The 21,946-nt window shown below is 40.3% G+C and overlaps 1 protein-coding gene and 1 non-coding gene across 12 annotated transcripts in view; one reads left to right on the top strand and one right to left on the bottom strand.

Annotated features, from left to right (window-relative positions):
- Positions 1–574: 574 nt before the first annotated feature.
- Positions 575–21,946, top strand: part of TPK1 (thiamin pyrophosphokinase 1) — a 351,530-nt gene continuing 330,158 nt past the window's right edge. For 2 of the 11 annotated variants that reach the window (XM_047837363.1, XM_047837357.1), the window contains exons 1-2: positions 1,456–1,579; positions 1,958–2,021. In XM_047837363.1, the coding sequence (XP_047693319.1) occupies positions 1,979–2,021 (43 nt within the window). In that variant the 5' untranslated portion in view covers positions 1,456–1,579; positions 1,958–1,978. Of the gene's footprint in view, positions 598–887; positions 961–1,069; positions 1,148–1,455; positions 1,580–1,809; positions 2,022–21,946 lie in introns of those variants that run through there. The other 9 variants (XM_047837351.1, XM_047837356.1, XM_047837361.1 and 6 more) reach the window with 9 other exon arrangements.
- LOC125161409 (U6atac minor spliceosomal RNA) lies at positions 6,121–6,243 on the bottom strand. Its single transcript, XR_007150612.1, has one exon. It is a non-coding gene; the product is annotated as a U6atac minor spliceosomal RNA (small nuclear RNA).

Raw genomic sequence — 21,946 nt, 5'->3', positions numbered from 1 at the left:
AAGGGCTGGGACCAGTCAGGGTGTGCTCTTGGCACGTGCTGCTTATTATGTTCAAGCCGTGGAGAATCTCTGTTCAGAGATCAGTAGGGTAAAGCCTTCTGTGGCAGTTGCCTTTTTGATGTGGTCAGACAGGAAAGGACCGTTATCTAGACAGTCTGACAGTTTGCTGCAAAGATCCTCCCTTTTTAAAGGCGTTTAATCAGTCTTCGGCCTTTGAAGACCTCCTTTGCTTTTGCTAGTTATCAGTTCTGGGTATCCTCAGCTTGTGGTATTTATGGCCATATCCGGCCTTAGCTACTCTTTGGCTGCTTACATCACTGCTTCACATAGATCAGCGACACGAGTGACTCTATCTTGCTTTCTACGGTAGTAATAACTCTCTTCAATACCTCCAAGATAGTTATGAGAACCAGGGATCCCTCTAACCCACGGTGGGCCTGGGAGTGGGGCAGAACAGTGACAGGTGCACGGAGGGGATTTTTGCCTCCACTAAGAATTTTTTTTTTTTTCTGGCGATTAGGGCTGCTCAGTTTTGGAAAAGGCTGCACGGCAACAGAGTGAGCTCTCCATCCTAGGAGTATTAGAGCAAATGGAGCTGTAAGTATGCTGTTCAAAATTTCTTCCAACGAAATCTTTATTGACCTTTAAAGATAAAACAGGAAGTTATTTTGTCAGCAAAACGCGCTTATCCGGGAATAGCAAAGAATCGCAATTCAGGACGTGCAAGCCGTGGCCAAACCATTGGCAAGCCCAGCAAAGGAGAGGACCGTTATTTCAGGAAGAAGAAGGAAGCTGGGGAGGGTTGCTTTGAACCGAAAGTTCACTGAAGTTCAAGGGAGAAAAGTGATGAAGGTTTCTCATTGGTTGAGTTGCTGGGGTTGCTAGGAGATGCGACAAACATCTTTTCCTGCTGAGGCCTGGGACTGTGGCTTCCTTCCCATTGAAGATTCTTCCGTGGGGGTCTGTAATTGACAATTCTCCCTGCAATTGGCAAGTCTTCTCATAATTGGCAGGAAGTGGTACAGCCTGAGGGCTCCACTTTAGTGAGGTTTCCCTTTATTAATTTTGACAACTTTCTCTGATTATGTGCAGCAGGAGGGGAGGAACGCGGGCGTGCTCCGTAAGGATACTGACAAGCAAGCAGGAGGTCAGAGAGCGTGAGGACCAGGGGAACGGGCTCTGGAAAACTGGCGCGTGTGCTGGGCTGTGAAGCCAGGTTGGGGAAGCTGCCGCTCGGTTTCGAGCTGACCGCGGCCTCCTTGCCAACTGCGGCGAAGAACGCCGGGCAGACACGCCACAGGCGGCGGGAGGGCAGAACCAGGGTAACGAGGCCACTGCCGCCGGAGGAAGGGGGCGGGCGGACCGCCGGCGACGCCGGGCGCGCGCGGCCCGGCGGGGACGCGCGGCTCGCACTGGCCGCCGGCTCCGGAAGGGGGCGGGGCCGCCCCGCGCGCCCGTTACTTAAGCCTGCGAGCGCCTGCCGCGCGCCGTCGAGGCTCCTCAGCTGAGCTCGGAGCGGTCGATTGCTCTCGCTCGCGCAGCCGGCGCTCCGCTCGCCGCTGGCTCCACCCGCCATTGTGTAAGTGCGGCCGCCGCTCGGCGCGCCGCCCGCGTCCTGGGCGCGCGGGCCGCGGGACGGGGCGGGCGGCGAGGGGAGGGGGCGGCCGCCTCTGGCTCCTCAGTGCCCGGATGGTGGCGGGGCGAGGGGAGAGGCAGGCGCGCGGCGGCCCCCGGAGGCGCGCGTCGCTCCCGCCCCGGCCTCCCTCCCGCCCCGGCCTCCCTCCCGGCTCCTCCCCGCCCGGCGGCGCGGGCCGGGCCGCCAGCGCCAGGGCGCCGCGGGGGCTCCGCCCGGAAGCGGCCGCCGGGGCGCGGGATGGACGCGGCCGGCGCTGTGGCGAATTCGCGCGCTGTTTAATTAGCTAGGGGACATACTAACGTGGCGTTTCTGTTCTCTTAGCGCAGAGGCCTCTAGTCCGGTATGGAGCATGCCTTTACCCCGTTGGAACCCCTGCTTCCCACCGGTACTGTACTTTTGTCCACGTTTCGGTGTCACTGACGCGCCCCTCCTCGGAGCCCAGAGAGGCTTCTAGACCAGAAATGTTTGCAGTTGGCCTTGGACTCCCGAGTTGTCAGCCTTAGGCATACCCCGCCAGCCTCCCTTCTGCGTCACTTTCCCCACCTGAAAAAAAACAAGCCTAAACCTTAGTCCTTGCCACCTGGCGTTGTTAGGACCCAGTGACTTTGGTTAACTACATGCGGTCCCCCTGGGGAAGAGGGCGCGCCGCCTGCAACGTTAGCCCCTAGGCCTCTGACCGCTTGAGCTGCTGTGGAACTAGATTAGGAGACACCGAGGGGGTTGAAGGCAGTCACCTTCTCCAATAAAAGGTTAGAAAGTGGCCATACAAAGCATTTTAAAGCCGTGACACTCACTCGAGGATTTTTATTATGTTGAAGCTCAAAATTATTGTAATTCACAGGGTGCCTGATGGAAAGCAGCGGTTTTGTGAGGCTGCGTTCATGCGTCTGTGTAATTGACTCGTGCACCTTTGTTTTGGTTGAGAGATACTGCGAGTGGGGGAGGGGCAGAGAGGGGGCGAGGGAGGCTCCGAAGCGGGCTCCAGGCTGTGCCGCTGCAGAGCCCGACCCGGGCCTCCAGACCACGGAAAGTGAGATCATGACCTGAGCCAAAGCCGAGAATTGGATGCTTAAGCAACTCAGCTGGTTCCTGAGCCATGCACGTGCTCCAATCATTTCTTAACCTTAATATATTCCTTATATATATATTATATATATATATTATATATATATTATATATATATATTTCAGTTTCTACTGGTGTAGAGCTTCTCTTTTATCAGTTCATATATTTAAACAGAATGCATAATTTATCTCATTTAAATTTTTTTTTTTTTTTTTTACATTTATTTATTTTTGAGGGACAGAGACAGCAGGAGCCGGGAGGGAGTAGGGAGAGAAGGAAACAGAATCGGAAACAGGCTCCAGGCTCAGAGCTGTCCGCATAGAGCCTAACGTGAGCCTGACCCCGGGCTGGAACTCCCAGACCATGAGATCAAGACCTGAGCCGAAGTCCGAGGCTTAACGGACTGAGCCACCCAGGTGCCCCCACAATGCATAATTTAAAGTTTACTATAAACACATGAATAAATGGGCTTTGTTAGGGTACTGAGATGGTAGAACAAAGAATAGAAGTGAAGTGGGGGACTTTGACTTCTTAACTCTGCATTCCTTCACTAGGCTGAGTTTTTCACATAGACCCTCATAACTTACTTGCAAGAGAAGGAAAGCAGTAGCAGAGCTAGAATCTGAACCCAGATCTGTTTGACCCTTGTTAAAAGGTCGAGCGTTGAATTATTTGTGTAAACAGCTTTTCAAAAGTTTGAGGAAAGCATTGACAGAAAAAATAAAAGGTGTGGGCAAATATTTTGCAAAATCAAGTTCTTAGTACTCAGTAGTAGCCAAACCAACAGCATTTCCACGAGTCGACACTTGATCCATGTGGCTTGTTGATCAGCTGTGTTGTGAAAACATAAGTGCTTTACTGTGATCAAGGAAATTTTCAACTTTTTATATATTTGGGCCCCGCTCCTGGGCTCCTTGGGAAGCTACACTTTAACATTTACTGAGGTCAGACTGTGCAGAACCTCAAAGCATGGGCTCTATTTGTGACCCAAGCACAGATTGTACATCTGTTAGGTAAAACCAGAAAGGAGTGTTCTGAACACAAAAGGTAAGAAAAAAGGAAGACCCTTCCCTGGTCCCCATAAAATTAAAGTCCTGCATATTCTAGAAACTTAAGGTCTGCAACTTTCTGAAACATCCTTTGTCTGGTGGTTTGTAACCTTTTATGTGAAAAATACTGATAACCCTACACCAAATGTTCCTTTGCTGGAGCACTCTCTTCTTTGTGACAGTCCTGTATCCAGGGCAACTGTTTTGAGTTGGCCTTGAATAAAACTCCGTTTTTAGAAATTCGAAAAGATTTGTTCGTTTTGTGGCAACAGCTGACTGAACGTTTCTCGTGTTTTCTAGGTTTAAAGGACTAGATCGTAGAGATAGTGTAGTATAGTAAAGTTTGAGTCCAGGAATCTGAATCTCTTGGTTTAAACCCTAGTTTTGCCACTACTTAGTGTTTAATAACAAAAATTCAACCGAGTGAATTTTCAAGATGTAATTGGCTTTATTAACCAATTCCTGAAATTCTCGGCAGCATCCCAGCTCCAGAGGGCTATGGAAAGGGAAAGGATTTTAAAGGGGAACAAGGATGGGACACCTGGGTGGCTCGGTCGGTTAAGCGTCCGACTTCAGCCAGGTCACGATCTCACAGTCCAGGAGTTCGAGCCCCGCGTCGGGCTCTGGGCTGATGGCTCAGAGCCTGGAGCCTGTTTCCGATTCTGTGTCTCCCTCTCTCTCTGCCCCTCCCCTGTTCATGCTCTGTCTCTCTGTCTCAAAAATAAATAAACGTTAAAAAAAAAATTAAAAAAAAAAGGGACAAGGAAGTCAACAGAAAAAGGATTATTGCGGATGATGTCACCTTCCTTTGGGAGATGGAGAACTGCCCATTTAAACAGATCACCTCATGGGTGCCCACTGGATAATTCCTGACTGACCAAAGACTACATTCCTGGGTGAGGTCGAAATTGCAGTTAGGTTGGCCTAGCCTAAGTGACTCTCATTTGAGCCTGTGGTTTTCTTTTTAGCCCTAGTTATCAGACCTTGTATTTCAGGTTTTTCACAGATGAAATGCAAATACTTCACAGGGTTATTGGGAGTATAAATTAGTGTTAATGCATATAAAGCACTTAGCATCCATACTGATAAGCTATTGCTATCGAGCAAGTCTAAGGGGAGGACAAGATGGCAGTTGGATCTTAGGGTCAGTGCTGAGATGGGAAAAATTTGGAGCAATAAATTGTAGGAAAAACAAGCAGTTCTGCTCGCTCTGTTTTTATGAAAGGTATAGTGGAGAAGGTCTGGACTCCTCAGGTCAGACACCTGTAAGCTCCTTGCTAGAGAAGGGCATGGACAGTGACTGTAATATCTTTATGAAGCACAGATCTGCCCTCACGGAATCCAGTGTTCCCTTGGGAGATTCTCTGTGATCTAGTGGTTCTAGTTTCTTCCTCCACTGAGGGTGAAAGGATGTAGGGATTTCTGCCTTATCAGGCAAGTTTACGGTTGACTCTGAATACCTAAGAGATCTTCAAAAACAGAACAGTGAGTGTATTATGAGGAACCAGTGCATTGCCTGGCCTTTTATAGCGATTCAGTAACTATTTAAGTTTAACTTTACATGAGAGGTATTCTCTTCATCAAACAGACATTTAGTACTTCCCTAGTAGAGAAGTAGTTTTTCAGTTGGTAACTTCTGTGGGTCTCATTTGTAGACCTGAGTGAGTTTCTACTGGTGTAGAGCTTCTCTACTGGTGTAGAGCTGTGGGCAGTCCCACAGCTGAGCTGGGCCTCGCAGCTCATTGCCAAGTGGACCGACATGCTGATCTCTCTGGGATCCTAGCTCAGAGAAAGAGATTTTAATTAAAAAAAAATTTTTTTTGGTAACTAAAGTAAGTGCTTCTTAAAGAAAAACCTCTGATATAAATTAGGAAAGTTTCCTGAAATCCCTCTTCTAGAAATAACCACTACTAACCGTTGGCATATGTTCTAAATATTCATTTTGGTACATACACTTCAGCATATTATTACTCTTGTTTTAGAGAAAATGGATTCATGGTATAAATTATAAATTACTGTTAAGGGGCAGTGAGTGAAAATATATAGGTAGTTTTCCCTACGTACGTAGCATGTCTTCCTTGTTCAACTTTTTTTTTTTCCAAACAGAAGTTTCTAAAGTGAAAAAGTCCATCCTACATGCCAGAGATTATCATTCTAAAATTTCATGTTTTTATAGATTATGTGTCTATGTGTGTATATATATATAAGATAGGACCTGTTTTACCTTTTTCCTGCAACTTTTTTTTCACTTACTTTCACTTGTTAGGATCTGTGTATGTAGATGTCCTAAGTTTTTTTTTTTTGTTGTTTTCATTTCCAGTGTAGTTAACATGTAATTAGTTTCAGGTGTGAAACTAAGGATTAAAAAAGAAAAAACGATGGTTAGATGCTAAGACGTAGGTGGGAGTGCCTTAAGTGTGTGTGCATATTGTTAAGCCTGAGGGTCTCTTCCGTCCTCATCGAGGGAAGTGCTGACCTTGTTTCATACAACACCCCAAGTTTTGCTTTTTAATAGGCAGTACAGTCTCCAATGAAGTAGTCTTTCTTAATAGACATTTAGGTTTTTTCTAGTCTTTGTTATAATCTGCAGTGCATATCTTTGATCATAGTGTTTTTGCATATATATGAATACATCTGTAGGATAAATTTCTAGAAGTGGAATTGTTAGATGAAAGGGTATGTTTGCATTTGTTATCAAGAGGCACCAACCACTAGCTAGTGTATGTTCTTTGGTAGTAGGTGCTGTGGGGGTACAAAAGGGAAAGGGGTGATCCCTTCTATCCATGAATTTATGGTCTGGTTGGAGAGTTGAGAACAAAACAAGATGGATTCTAGTTAGATGTTGAATTATGTATTACAGGAACCTACATAGGGAAGGTTGGGGCTCGGGGGAAGGAGATGAGGGCAGTTTGGAGTAGGCAGGAAACCTAGGGGTGGAAAGACCTCGGCTGCATCTCTACAAAAGCACTGGCTTTAATTGAGAGAAGGCTCAGGTAAGCAGAAGAGCAGCGCAGGTGATGTGCCTTCAGTGAAAGCTCCGTGCCTCTTCTGACCTGGTGGTGAGAGAAGGGAAAGAGGTCTGATGAGATTGGAGAGTGCAGGTGGAGACTGGGGTTGAGCAAGGAGGGCAAAACCAGACTGGTGAGGAGAGAGAAATTCAGTGCAAGGTAGAAGATAAGAAAGTGTCTGTATCCTCCCCACTTGGAGCATTCTGTACAATGCTGTCATCCGTGTCACGGTTCGCTGATCCTGTATGGGTTAAAGTCCTTCTCTTGGACTTGAAGACCCTCCAAGTTCTGAATCCTAGTTACTTTTCCAGAATACATTTTTATTTCCCCCCTCTGTGCCCAAGCCAAGTAAACTACCCACTGTTTACTTTTGTGAACATTTGTTCCAGCTTTGATATTCTTGCCTTAGCTCATGCTAAATTTACCCTCTAGAATGTTCTTTTCCAGTCCTTGGAATTAGTCTTAAATTTTATCCATTTGGTGGGTGTGTAGAGGTATGCCTTTGATTTTAATTTAGATTTCCTTTATGTCAGAATGCTAATCTTTCACATGTTTACTGGCCTTTTGCAGATATTTTGTGAAATATTTATGATTCTTGCATTTTTCTAGTGGGGGGTGGCTTTTTAAATTTTATTTACATTTTTATTTTTTTTTAAGCTTTTTTTTTTTAACGTTTTTTTTTTTTTAATTTATTTTTGAGACAGAGAGAGACAGAGCATGAACGGGGGAGGGGCAGAGAGAGAGGGAGACACAGAATCGGAAGCAGGCTCCAGGCTCTGAGCCACCAGCCCAGAGCCCGACGCGGGGCTCAAACTCACGGACCGCGAGATCGTGACCTGGCTGAAGTCGGACGCTTAACCGACTGCGCCACCCAGGCGCCCCTACATTTTTATTTTTAAGCATACACCCAACATAGGGCTCGGACTCATGACCCTGAGATCAAGAGTCTTCATTTTTATGAGCCACCCAGGTACCCCATCCTTCCTTTTTAAAAAAATCAATTTGTAGGGGGTGCCTGGGTGACTCCATTGGTTCAGTGACTTACGTTGGCTCAGGTCTTGATCTCACTATTTGCTGGTTCGAGCCCTGCATCAGGTTCTCTGCTCTGCTGTCAGCGCTAAGCCCGCCTTAGATCCTCTATACCCCTCTCTGTCTGATCCTCCCCAGCTTGCATGGGTGCGCAGTCTCAAAAATAAACATTTCAAGAAAATTTAAAAATCAGTTTGTGGGGGAGTTTTTGTTTTTCTAAAAATTGAGGTATAATTTACATAACATGGTATTAGTCTTAGGGGTACAGCTTAATAATTTGATGTATGTGTTCAGTATTGCAAAATGATTACCAAATAGGTAATATATTCTGGATCCAGTTCTTTAAATCTTGAGTTTTCTCATCAATGAAATAGGGAGAATGAGACTTCCCAAGGACGGTGATTGTGAAGATTGAGAATACCTGTAAAGCATTTTAACGCTGTTGTATAGGAAGAATACAAACATTTTTATTTTTTCATTGCCTTCTTAACTTTTTATCTAAAGGTTTTAGATTCATGATGAATAATATTTAACTGGCATGAGCATGCAATTGCTGTTTTAAACTCTCTAAATGGAGGGATGGCTTTTCAAAATACTTTTATAAATAGGGACTTTTCCTTGCTTTGTTCTTCAGTGTCTGTGATCATTTGATTTTTTTTTTTTATTGTGAAGGTTTATATTCAGAGCTCCATATGTTTGAAAGTAAAGTTGATTTATTTTAAACACCTCACAGCGAAAATAACAAGAGTCAAACCATCTTCGAGATAGTTATTTCACATGTGCTTATTCACAAACGTGAGACACAGCCAATGGAGAGGTTTTTCATTTTTGGCTTAATAAAAATACTGATGTTATTTTTAAATTTTTATTTTTACAACATAGTACATATGCATCATAAAAATTTAGAAGATACAGATAAACAAAAATGAAGTAAAAACGCCATATTCGAGCTTCTCAGAGATTATAACTGTTCCTACCATGTATGTATAAGTGGTGTATGTGTATTTATATCCCTCTAGATATTTGTCGTGTATAATTATACAGTTAGGTATTTTAAACCTAAATGAGAACATACTGTAAGTTGTTTTGTTCAATTCATAACTCCATTTTCCCCATATAAAATTTCATAGTACCCATCCATATTTAAATTCTCCCATTGTTGTAAAATACCTTTTCTAGTTGCTCATTCCAAACTTGGACCGACTGTGCATTCTTCAGTCTTTTTATTTTGAATTTTTTAATGCTTATTTATTTTGAGAGAGAGAAGCAGAGAGAGGGAGAGAGAGAATCCCAAGCAGACTCTGTGCTAATAGCACAGACACCCTGACCCAGGGCTCAATCTCACGAACCGACCTGAGCTGAAACCAAAGGTTGGATGCTCAACTGACTGAGCAGGTGCCCCTCTTTAAATCTAGTTTGGTTGTTTCTCACTTTTTAAATCCCCCTTAAAGTTGACTATTGACATTCTAAATAAATCACTTTTATGTCACTCTTAAATGGATCTGATGGAATAAAAAATAAAGCAATTAGATATGAAACATTATTCACTTAAAAATAAACTCTGGTTTTAAAGCCCCATTTTATTTTCTCCACTTAACCTGATCATCATAAATAAATTTTATGCTAGAAAGCCTTCTATCTACTGCTTGGTAATTTGCAAAAAGATTATATACATTTAAATTAAAAAAAAAAAAAAAAGATTCCTGTTACCATAATGCTCTCAGGAGTTATTTCTTCTAAACTGAATTACCATGGTTGAGATTTATGCTGAATTTAATTACCATTTTAAGTATTGTCAGTACACACTTGATCAAGTCACTGTAATTGTATTAACAATTTTTATTATAACTAACATTTACATACTACTGTTCTAGTCATAGTTTTAGTGCTTTAACAAGGTGAAGCTTCCAAAGTTTTGGAACTAGAAGACTAAGGTTTGAGTTTTAGTCCTTTACAAGTTACATGACATAGGGCATGTCACTTAATTTCTTAGAGCCTTAGTTTCTTTATATAAAAGAAGAATATATCCGAACATGAAGTTCTTGGGCAAATTAAAGATAAAGTATAAAAAGCAAGTTTTAAGAAGTAGAACACTACACAAATGTAAAATACTTTCCAGTAGATGAACTTTATTATACTGATAATTACATTTTGGAATTTCTACATTCATTTTTCTAATTCTTAAAGGAGAGACCTACTTATTTTAGTAAATGTGTTCAGACCTGTTAGGCAAGTCTAGCAGAACTATTCTCTTCATTTCTTGAATTCTGTGTTTTTCTTCCATGCTTCTTGAACACTATTATTTACAGATGCATGAAATTATTAATAGTAGACATAGTTTTTGATGCCTCATGGTTAAATGGTAATGAATCCAGGAATATCCTGTTCTGAATAGTATTCATGCCATCTCTTATATTTCTGGAATTTGATTTCCATTGAAAATGGCTGATCAAGCCACAAAAGGTATAATAAAATCTAAAGATGAGTATTAGCATTCTCCAGTTGGACCTGTTCATAATGATAAATGTATCCTGGCCACCTACATCAGTAGCTGTAATTTGCAGGAAACCTTGGTGATGACATTCAGATGTAACAAACATAGCTCTAGACTATGAACTCCCTTCTCTAATCTACTCAGCATATAATAATAACCTAGTGTTGTTTTTCAGTCCTTTGCATTTACATTTTGTTTTAAAATTAAAGATTAAAAATGCTTCCATATGTAGTAGTAACACACTTTTTGGTCACCTCTCCCAACTAGTTAAGTACTCTTTTTTTGGGAATTTTTGGTTTGGTCTCATCTCTAGGTCTGTACTGTACAGTATATAGTGGTCATTGGCTGCGTATGGCTTTTGAGCTCCTGAAATACAGCTAGTGTGAGTGAGGAACTGAATTTTAAGTGTAAAAGCCAAAACTCCACTTGGTTATTGGAAAACTTTATGTGTTTGGAACAATGTGTTAGTGTACTAAGGCTGCATAACAAAGTACCATAGACTGGGTGGCTTAAATTATAGAAATTTATTTTGTCATAATTCTCAGGCTAGAAGCCCAAGATCAAGGGGGTGCCTGGGGGCTCAGTCGGTTGAACGTCTGATTTTGGCTCAGGTCATGATCTCGCAGTTCATGGGTTTGAGCCCTGCATTGGGGTCTGTGCTGACAGCTCAGAGCCTGGAGCCTGCTTAGGATCCTGTGTCTCCCTTTCTTTCTGCCCCTCCCCTGTTCATGCTTTGTCTCTCTCTCTCTCTCTCTCTTTCAAAAATAAAAATAAATGATAAAACATTTAGAAGTCCAAGATCAGTGTTGGCAGCTGTGACTTCTTATGAATCTTCTCTCCTTGGTTTGCAAATGACTGCCTTTTCACTTGTCACGAATTGCCTCTTGGTCTGTGTGTTACTTGCGTTCCAATCTCCTATTTTTTTTTTTTTTAACATTTATTTATTTTTGAGAGAGAGAGACAGAGCACGAGCAGGGGAGGGGCAGAGAGAGAGAGAGAGAGAGAGAGGAAGACAGAATCTGAGGCAGCTCCAGGCTCTGATCTGTCAGCACAGAGCCCAACCCGGGGCTCGAACCCACGAACCGTGAGATCATGCATGACCTGAACTGAAGTTGGACGGTCAACTGACTAAGCCACCCAAGCGCCCCCCAATCTCCTGTTCTTATAAAGACACCAGTCCTATTGGATTAGGTCTGCCCATAGGACTTCATTTTTCTTTAATCAGCCTTTTAAAGGCCCTGTCTCCAAATACAGTGACTTTGTGGTACGGGTGTAGGACTTCAACAGCAATTCCGGGAGGACATAATGCAGCCCTAAACAAATTAGGTGTGCCAATTCACTTATTCAGCTGAGAGGTTTTTTGTTGTTGTCTTGGTCCTTATTTCAGAATTGCCACAATTACTAAATAAGGGAGGTTTTTAGTGTCACTCCAACAGAATATAGCTGATAGATGAATCAAAAAGTCAATTTTGATCTTACTTTGTTGCTGTTTTATGCTTCTATTTAAAGTTTTCTCTGTTCATTTAATGTTTTTTGAGTATTTGTTATGGGCCATACTTCAGTAGATGCTGTAGAAGAATAAAGAATTTACAAACCTTACTGTAAAGAGTTCAGCCTGCAGCAGGCCATGCAATACAATAAAAATGTAATTTCACATGTAACTTAAACATTTCCAGTAGCCTTACTGAAAAGCTAGAACAAGTGAACTTAACTTTAATTATATGTTTAACGTAGTATCTAAAATGTTATTGCAACGTGTAATCAGAATAAGCAATTAGTAATGCAGTAGTTGACATTTTTTGTACTAAATCTTCCAACACCAGTGTGTAGTTGATACTTGGAGCACATCTGAATTCAGATGCTAAATTTTCTTGATTAACACTTGATCTGTATTTAACGATAATATATGATCTATATACAGTGATAAGTTGTCCTACATTTTATTCATATTGTCAAGGGCCAGCTGATAGACTAATAGTTCTGGAATGACCTTTCAACACCGGGAATAGAATATTCCTTTTCTTAGGAGAAGCCTTTGGAAATGGGTATTGGAGATAGAACTGGGACTAAAACCTTGGTTTTCTGACTGTATTTTTCCTGAAATCTGGGTGCCTTTTTTGTTATGTAAATCAAAGCACTAGGCCTACTTTGAAACTTGGAAAACTTGGCAAGGTGTTTTTTTTTTTTTTTTTTGTGGATGGCAAAGAAATCTCTAGCAAAGCTGCTGCTTAAGGATTGTGATATTTTTGTCATCTGGGGCTAGCTAGGACATCTAAGAGACAAAGTGGTGGATTTTCGAGTTTCAGGGCTTAATCCTCTTCATTCTTCTGCTATATTAGAAATCCATCCCGGGTAGTTGGACATTGAATAGGAAATTTACTTCTTTTGACTAGTCACACTTCCCTTGGTGTATAACTCCCAATTGTTGGGATTTTTCCTTTTTAGCCTCTTTTATTTATTTCTAACTTGCTAATAAGATTTACTGCTCTAACTTAACTTTGCATGTTTGAGGTGGCTTAATTTTTTCCTGTACTTTCATTGATTTTCATATTTGTTTCTGTCGTTCTTTTAATTAGTGTCATTATATTTGATGACAAACATGTTTGGCTTGTCCTCATTGCTAACGGCCAAATTGTTTCTTTTGCCTTAAGTAATATCTCATTAACTTTATAAGCCAGCTTTTCCACATCATCTAGAGAATCAATTTCCTGTGTTTTACTGGTGTTAAGCCTCTGTGGCATCGTCTTTCCATATTAGCATTTTAATAGCTATATGCTTTTAGAAACTAAAGCTTCTGAAGTGAGTTTAAAAATAATCTTAATTCTTAAAAAAAAAATCTTGTCAATTGATACTTGGTAGCATTATCAGAAATAATGGCATTCTTTTAGGTGAAACCATTGAAAATACCGAGTGAAGTTGCGAGGGCAGTTTTAATATTCACGATGCTAAAACGTTATGGATTGATCACCCCCCAAAAGCCCAGGAAACAAAAAACCGGTGGGTTTTGATACGTCAACACCAGATGTCTTTTGAGGTTTTCTAGGAAAATGAGGTGTGTTTCTGCATTAGCGTCCCATCAGATGAATTTTATTATCTTTTTTCTTGGTTAAATCCATCAGAAAGAGTTACTCTTTGTAGGTAGCAAACAGATGCTTAAACAAATGGATTTCATTCTGAGAGTATTCCTATATCTTTATCACACCATCGTCTTTGAAGGTATTCATTTATCACAGTGGGATAATTTCCTTTGTTATGACTTCCAGAGAATTTAAGCTTTTGATTTACTTTTAGGTCCTGTGTAGGGTTGTGGCTTCCACCCAACTGCTACTTTCGTTGAGGCAACTTTATTTTTTATATTCAAAGTAGGAAAACTGCTGTTGGAATTCCTAATCTAGTAAAGATGTGAGTAGTGAATCCTATGTGCAGAGGGCAGGAGGGCAACCTCAGAAATCCCAGTGTTTTCAGGGCAGAGTATCGTCTTTCTTCATGTTCCTCTAACATAGCATTTGGGCTTTTTTGCTTGAACACATTCAGGCAACTCTATTTGGGAAGACACATACCATTGTTGGGCAACTGATTCTTAAAAATGTGTATTTAAAATAAGCTGAAATAGACCTTTCATTCTTTTTTTCTAACGACAATCGTATGGGAGACTTTTTTTTTGATTTCTAGTTAGTTGTCTTCAAATGTTGAAAAACCTTAACTAGATTCTTGTTTTCTCTTCTTCCAGGCTAAATACTGTAGTCATTTGTGCAACAGTTACTTGAGTGCCTGCCGTGTACCGGGAGCTCTTCTAGGCACTGGATGACATTCGAGCAATTTCCTTTAGTTTCATACTTTCCAGATCCACTAGCCTAGTATGGGTATCAGTAATCTACTCCCAGAAAATCAGATGATCTTGTCAAGAATGCTTACTGGGAACGTATTTTCCTTTATTTTATTTTACTTTCTTTCTTTTTTTTTTTTTAAACTTCTTTAGTGGTAGATATACAACAAAATCGAGAGGAAGGTGTCTAGATTTCCCACATGCCCTCTGCACACGCATAGCCTCCTCCATTATCAACATCCACCAACCAGAGTGGTACATTTGTTAAAATTGATGACCCTACATTGACACTACATAACCATTCAAAGTTCATAGTTTACTGGTGTTCTGCATTCTATGGATTTGGACAGATGTATAATAAAACATATCCATCCTTAAAGTGTTGTACAGAGTATTTTCACTGCCCTAAAAATCGTCTGTGGTCGGCCTAGTTTTCTAAATCCCTTCACCCCCAGTAACCACTTAGTTTTTTATTTTCTTCATAGTTTTGCCTTTTCCAGACTATCATACTATCATACAGTATGTAGCGTTTTCAGATGGGCTTCTTTAACTTACCATGCATGTGAGGTTTCTCTGTTTTGTCACAGCTTGATATTGCATTCCTTGTTTTAGCACTGAATAACAATTCCATTGTCTGGATGTAGGATGGTTTGTTTATACATTTACCTACTGAAGAACTTCTTGGTTGCTTCCAAGGTTTGGCATTTGTGAATAAAGCTATTGTAAACATCCGTGTGCAGCCTTCTGTGTGGACCTAAGAGGTAGTATCCAGGAGCACGATTGCCAGATCTATGTGGTAAGAGTATGTTTAGTTTTGTAAGACACCACCCACCTGTCTTCTAAAGTGGCTGTACTGTTTGGCATCCCCCCCTCCAGCAATGTGAGACTTCCTGTTCCTCCACATCCTCATCAGCATTTGGTGGTATCCATGTTTGAGATTTTGGCCATCCTGGTAGGTTCGTGATAGGTTTGTAATAGTATCTGTGATCATGTTGTTTTAATTTGCATTTTCCTGATGACTTACGACGTGGAGCATCTTTTCATATACTCATTTGCTGTCTGCCTTATCTCCCTAGGTGAGGTGTTAAGGTCTCTGGCTTATTTTATAATTGGGTGGTTTGTTTTCTTGAGTTTTAACTATTTCTTGTATATTTGAAGAACAATCCTTTATCAGATGTGTCCTTTGCAAATATTTTCTCCCAGTCTGTGACTTCTTTTCTCATTTTTTTGACATTGTCTTTTTCCAGAACAAAAGTTTTTAATGTTAATGAAGACCAGTTTACCGATTATTTCTTCCATGGATTGTACCTTTGGTGTTGTATTTAAGAAGGCATCACCATACCCAAGGGCTTCCAAGTTTACTCCTATGTTATCTTGTAAGAATTTTACAATTTTGCAGTTTATGCCCATTTTGAGTTGATTTTGGTGAAGGTGTGAGATCTGTGTCTGAATTACTTTTTTTGCCTGTGGATGTCCAGTCCTAGCACTGTTTGCTGAAGGGACCATCTTTGCTCCATTTTATTGCTTTTGCTCCTGTGTCAAAAGATCAGTTGGCTGTATATATGAGAGTCTATTTCTGGGCTCTCGTACTATTCCACTGATGTATTTGTCTAATCTTTTGCCAGTATCACACTGGGGAAGCTCCAAGTTTCTCACCATTAAGTATGATGTCTGCTGTAAGTACTTTGTAGGTAGTCTATCAAGTTGAGAAAGTTCCCCTCTATTTCTGGTTTTATGATGAATGGGTGTTGGATTTTTTTCATATGTTTTTTTCTGCCCATAATCATATGATCCTGTTAATTTTCTTTAGTCACTGATGTGATGGACTGCATTTTGATTTTCGGATGTTGACTGAACCTGAAATCTAACTTTGTTGTCAGGTATAATTCTTTTTTTACTGTTCTTGGATTCATTCTGCTAATTTCCCCCCCCCCCTTGAGGAGGGAGAGTGTGCCCACAGGAGCAGGAGTTGGGGAGGGGCAGAGGAAGAGGGAGAGAGAATCTTAAGTAGGCTCCATGCCCAGCATAGGGCCCGGTCTGGGGCTTGATCTCACAACTGAGATCATGACCTGAGCCGAAATCAAGAGTCAGATGCTCAGTTGACTGAGCCACCCAGGCTATGTTCATGAAAGATACAGGTCTGTAATTTTTTTATAATGATTTTGTCTGGCTTTGGCATTAGGGTAATGCTGGCCTCCTAAAATAAGTTAGGAAACATTCCCTCAGCTTTTATCCTCTGAAAGATATTGTGTGGAATTAGCATAATTCCTTTTTATATATTTGGTGGAATTCACCAGAAAATTGTTCTTTCTATTTTGGAAGGTTATAAATTATTGACTCATTTCTTTAATAGATATAGGCCTATTCAGATAGATAATCCATTTGTTGTGTGAGTTTTGGCAGATTGTGTCTTTCAAGGAATTGATTTATTTTATCTAGATTATCCCATTTTGGGGCATAATGTTATTCATAGTATTCCTTTTATATCCTTTTAATTTCCATTGGATCTATGGTGATGACCCCTCTTTTTATTTTTGTGTTTCCCATTATTTTCAAATGGTAGTATCTACAGAGTATTGAGAATCCTGAACCAGGAAGTTTTTGAAAAATCACCAGGGAGATAGCAGGTGCTTTAGGATTCTGAAAAACAACAAAAACAGGAAAACGGAGCTCTACATACCTTTCTTTGCATTTATAAACTGCCCTTCTAAGAGCTGCTACCCAAATCGAAGTCTCCCCACCAGCAGCACGATTGGTTTTACCTGGGAGCTGGTAAGAAGTGCAGAGTCTTGGGTCCACATTAGGCTGACAGAATAAGAACTTGTGTTGTAACAAGACCCCTGTATGAGTCTTAAAGTTTGAGAAGTGTGACCTAAGAAACATCAGATTCCTTTTTAAAATAATTTTTAAAAAGTCTGTATCACAATTAAGGATGTTTATCATTGCATAGAGCGGTTTTCTTTAGAGCTCTATTCTTTGGAGATGCATAGTGTGATAACGCATCCAGGAGACACACACGCACACACACATGGCAGAGAGAGAGAGAGGCACTCCTGACTGTGACACTGCAGTGCCTTTCTCTGCACCGGCAGTATGGGAAGTGCGTGTCCTCTTTGCTGGCAGTCTGGGTGCTTTTCCAAATACCTGCATATGATCTTGACACTCTGTCAATAGAGTTGAGATGGTAACTTGAGGCTTTTGTCATAATAATTTTAATGTTTAATACTTATTTTTTTATCTTTATAGAGGAAACATACTCGTGTATGTATTTTTAGGCTACATAATATTTTATTCATTGAGCCAGCATCTGTGTGCCTACTGACTGGCATTATGCTAAATTCAAGCAATTGAATTCTATGGCACAAGCCTTCATGGAAGTTACAGCCTAATAGGGCAAGTGGATAAGCAAATCAGATTAGAGTGCAGTGTGGTAAGAGACCTCCTAGGGGGAATGGTGGGTATTAACTGGATCACATAGGAAGGATTTGGGGACTTAGTGAAGGCTTCTGGAAAACATATTTTAAGGTGGGAAATCTACAGAAGTTATTTTACGTTTTTAAGTTTTTGTAATTAATGCTGTGAGGTAGGTGTATATCTTGGTGCACATCTGATTGTATGTTGAATGAAAATTTCTGGGAGTGGAGGTACAGAATCAAAGATACGTGGCTCGGGGTGCCTGAGTGGCTCAGTCGGTTGAACGTTCTACTTCGGCTCAGGTCATGATCTCACAGCTTGTGGGTTTGGGTCCCGCGTCGGGCTCTGTGCTGACAGCTCGGAGCCTGGAACCTGCTTCAGATTCTGTCTTCCTCTCTCTCTGCCCATCCCTCACTAGTACTCTGTCTCTCTCTTTCTCAAAATAAATAAAAAACATACAAAATTTTTTTTTCAAAGGTACGAGCCTCTGCAGTTTCTAGTAGGTGTTACCAGGTGGCTTTCCAGAAATGTTATACCAAGTTACATAGTAGCAGTGTATTAAAGTGTCCTCTTCAGTGTACCTTTGCTGGTAATGCCCGCTCTGCAGTTCTTGATGAAAATACCCGTTGCTTGTAGCTGCCCCTGTATCCCTCCTCCTGCCTGGTGTGATTTTTTGCTCTACTCCTGTTAGAACCAACTGTAACCTAAGATGGAAATACTGTCCATGACTTGTAAATGAGCAAAAGAGACGACTGGGTGTTTTTTCAGCGAAGTGCTGTGTAGTGGATCCTCTAGTGATGGTACTCGGAATGTAAGCCTTTTACTCACTTTCTTTCCTTTGAGCTATTGGGCAACTCTGTAGGGGTAGAAGTTAAATAGTGTGCAAATGACTCTTACATAATAGTGCAAAATGTTTTTGTCTAGGAGGGATGCAGATGATTGTTGCTCTAAAGAAAACTCCGATATTTCATTGCTGTATAGCAGAGGGTTATAGATTTTGTGTTTATGGTATTTTTAGTGTCTGCTTTTTTTTTTTTTTGTGGTGCCACCATGCCAAAAGTAAAACATAAGCTCCTTTTATTAAGTTAGTTCCAAACAGCTTAGTAGTGGTTTGTGCACTGTTAGTTCACTGAGGCATTTTGAGTGCCTTGGTGCTCAGTTTTCAAAGCCTTTTCCTAATAGATTCACAATCTTTTTGCTTTTATTAGCACATTCATTTTAGTAATCCTGTTTGCCTTTATTCGAATTTTTACTGATCCCCTCATTAATTAACGAAATGAATAATAGCTTTTGCATCTGTTCATTTTATATTTTCATGAAAGTCATGGTTTTAAACTTTTGAAAATTACACTTTAGCACCAGGTAAATTCTTACTTTGTTGTTAATTTAAAAGGTAAACTAAGTAGATAGTTTAAACATTTTTTTGAACTCCGCTTCATTGTCTTTAAGTGATTTGTCAAAGGGTGTGAGTCACAAGTGAAAATGCCTCTGCAAAAACATAGCCTAGAGCCTTGCAGGAGAATGGGTAAAGTGGACAGGGAAACACAACTTGATAATACATGATGCAATTGTGCAGTTGTGGTTTTTTTTTTTTGGTGGGGGGTGGGGGGGATACTTAGAAGCAGAGACGTGGCTGAGCACACAGGATTCCGCAGGCGCTCATCCAAGAAGTATCTTGGGCTGGGCACAGCTGGTTTGTGATTGCCTTGGACATGGGTCCAGAGGAAGAATTTTACCCTGTAACGTTGCACATTTGCTGGAACTTCTAGGTTATTCTAACACAAGGGAACTTCGAGTCATTTGTGGTGGGAGCCTCTGTTCCTTGGCAGCTAGTTCCTTTGTTGTTAACTGGCCTGTTGAATTAGCTTCTTTTAGAGATAGAGAACTATGACGGGAATGAACCTCCAGGGCCGTGTGGACTTGTATTCGTATTTCCTCACATGTTTTCTAAAAAAGTGAAATGGGTGTAGTAGTCAGTAACTTCACAATGACATAATTTTACATATTTTATTCAAGTATACAGTATTTCAGGTGTACAATGTAATGATTAAACATTTCTATACATTTCTAAGTGCTCATAAAGGGAGGTGTCCTCTTAATCCCCTCTATTTCCCCCATCCCCCTACTGAGCTCCTCTCTGATAACCACCAGTTTGTTCTCTGCTTTTTTGTTGGTCTTTGTTTCTTTGCTTGTTTGTTTTGCTGCTGAAGTTCTACATGAGTGAGATCATAGGGGATTTGTCTTTCTCTGACTTATTTCACTTAGCATTATATCCTCTAAATGTAACCATGTTGCTGCAAATTGTTTTTTATGGCCAACTAATATTCCGGGATGTGTGTGTGTCCATCCGTGCTCACGCACACATGCATGTGCCAGATCTTTATCCATTCATCTCTCAGTGGACACCTGCATTGCTTCTATAGCTTGGCTATTGGAAACAATGTTTCTGTAAACATAAACATGCCTGTACCTTTTGGAATTAGTGTTTTCATTTTCTCTGGGTAACGATCCACTAGCAGAATTACTAGATGTCATGATAATTGTATTTTTAATATTTTGAGGTAGAACCTCCATATAGTTTTATAGTGATTGCACCCATTTGCATTCCCACCAACAGTGCACAAAGGTTCCTTTTTCTCCACGTCTCAACACTTGTTGTATCTTGTTTTTGATTTTTGCCATTGTTATACATGTAAAGTAATACTCATTGTGGTTTTTTTGATTTACCTTTTCTTGCTGATTATGATGTTGAGTATCTTTTCATGTGTTTTGGCCATCTACATGTCTTTTTTGGAAAAATGTCTGTTCAGGACTGTGCCCATTTTTTAATGGGATTATTTGTGTTTTTTTGTTGTTGATTTATAAAGGTTCTTTATATATTTTGAATATTAACCCCTCACCAGATACATCATTTGCAAATATCTATTCAGTAGTTTGCCTTTTTGTTTTGTTGGTTTCCTTTGTGCAAAAGCTTTTTATTATGGTGTAGTCCTAATGGTTTAATTTTGGTTTTGTTACCCTTGCCAGAGGAGACATATCTAGAAAAGTGTTTCTATGGCTGATGTCAAATGATGCCCGTGTTTTCTTCTAGGAATTTTATGGTTTCAGATCTTACATTTAGGTCTTTAATCCATTTAGTTTATTTTTGTGTATGGCCTAAGAAAGTGGTCCAGTTTCATTCTTTTGCACATAGCTGTCTCGTTTTCCCAACACCATTTATTGAAGAGACTTTTTCACCTTGCATATTCTTTCTTCCTTTGTCACAGATTAATTGGCCGTATAATTGTGAGTTTATTTCTGAGCACTCTGTTTTCTTGATCTGTGTCTATTTTTGTGCCAGTACTATACTGTTTTGACTAGCTTTGTAGTATATCTTGAAATCTAGGATTGTGATCTTCCAGCTTTGTTCTTCTTTTTCCAGATCGCTTTGGCTACTCGGCATCTTTTGTGTTTCCATATAAATTTTAGGATTATTTGTTCCAGTTCTGTGAACATTGCTGTCGGTATTTTGATACAGATTGCATTAACTCTAGATTGCTTTGGTAGTATAGACAGTCTTCCAGTCTATGAGCATGGATCTTACTGAAAGGGATTTGGTTTGTGTTGTCTTCAATTTCTTTCATCTGTGTTTTATAGTTTTCAGAGTACAGGTCTTTTACTTCTTTGGTTAAATTTATTCCTAGGTATTCTTTTTGGTGCAATTGTAAACGGGACTTTTTTTCTTAATTCCTCTTTTTGCTACTTGATTATTAGTGTATGGAAATGTAATGGATTGTATTGATTTTGTAGTATCCTGTGACCTTATTGAAATCATTTATCAGTTCTAGTGGTTTGTTGGTGGAGTCTTTAGAGTTTTCTTTATATAGTGTCATGTCATCTGCAAATAGTGGAAGTTTTACTTGTTCCTTATAAATTTGGATGCCTTTTATTTCATTTTCCTGTCTGATTGTTGTGGCTAGGACTTAGAGTACTTTGTTGAAAAAAAAATGGGGAGAGTGGGTATCCTTGTTTTATTCCTGATTTTGGGAGAAAATCTGTTTTTCCCCATCGAGTATGATGTTAATTGTGGGTTTTTTATACATGGACTTTATTATGTTGATGTATGTCCCTTCTAACCCACTTTGTTGAGGATTTTTATCATGAGTGGGTTATTGTACTTTGTCAAATACTTATTCTGCATCTGTTGAGATGATCGTATGGTTTTTATCTTTTCTCTTGTTGTGGTATACCACATTGATTGATTTTGCAAATAATGCACACTCTTGGATCCCAGGAATAAATCTCACTTGATTATGGTGAATGATTTTTTAATGTATTGTTGGATTCAATTTGCTTATTATTTTGTTGAGGGTTTTTGTGTCTACGTTCATCAGGGATATTGGCCTTGTGTGTTTTTTGTTTGTTTTTGTTTTGTGATGCCTTTAC

Source organism: Prionailurus viverrinus, chromosome A2 (genome assembly GCF_022837055.1).
Source record: "Prionailurus viverrinus isolate Anna chromosome A2, UM_Priviv_1.0, whole genome shotgun sequence".
NCBI classification, from domain to species: Eukaryota; Metazoa; Chordata; class Mammalia; order Carnivora; family Felidae; genus Prionailurus; species Prionailurus viverrinus.
The sequence above is the reverse complement of the archived record's forward strand: the minus strand, read 5'-3'. Positions and strand labels throughout refer to the sequence as shown.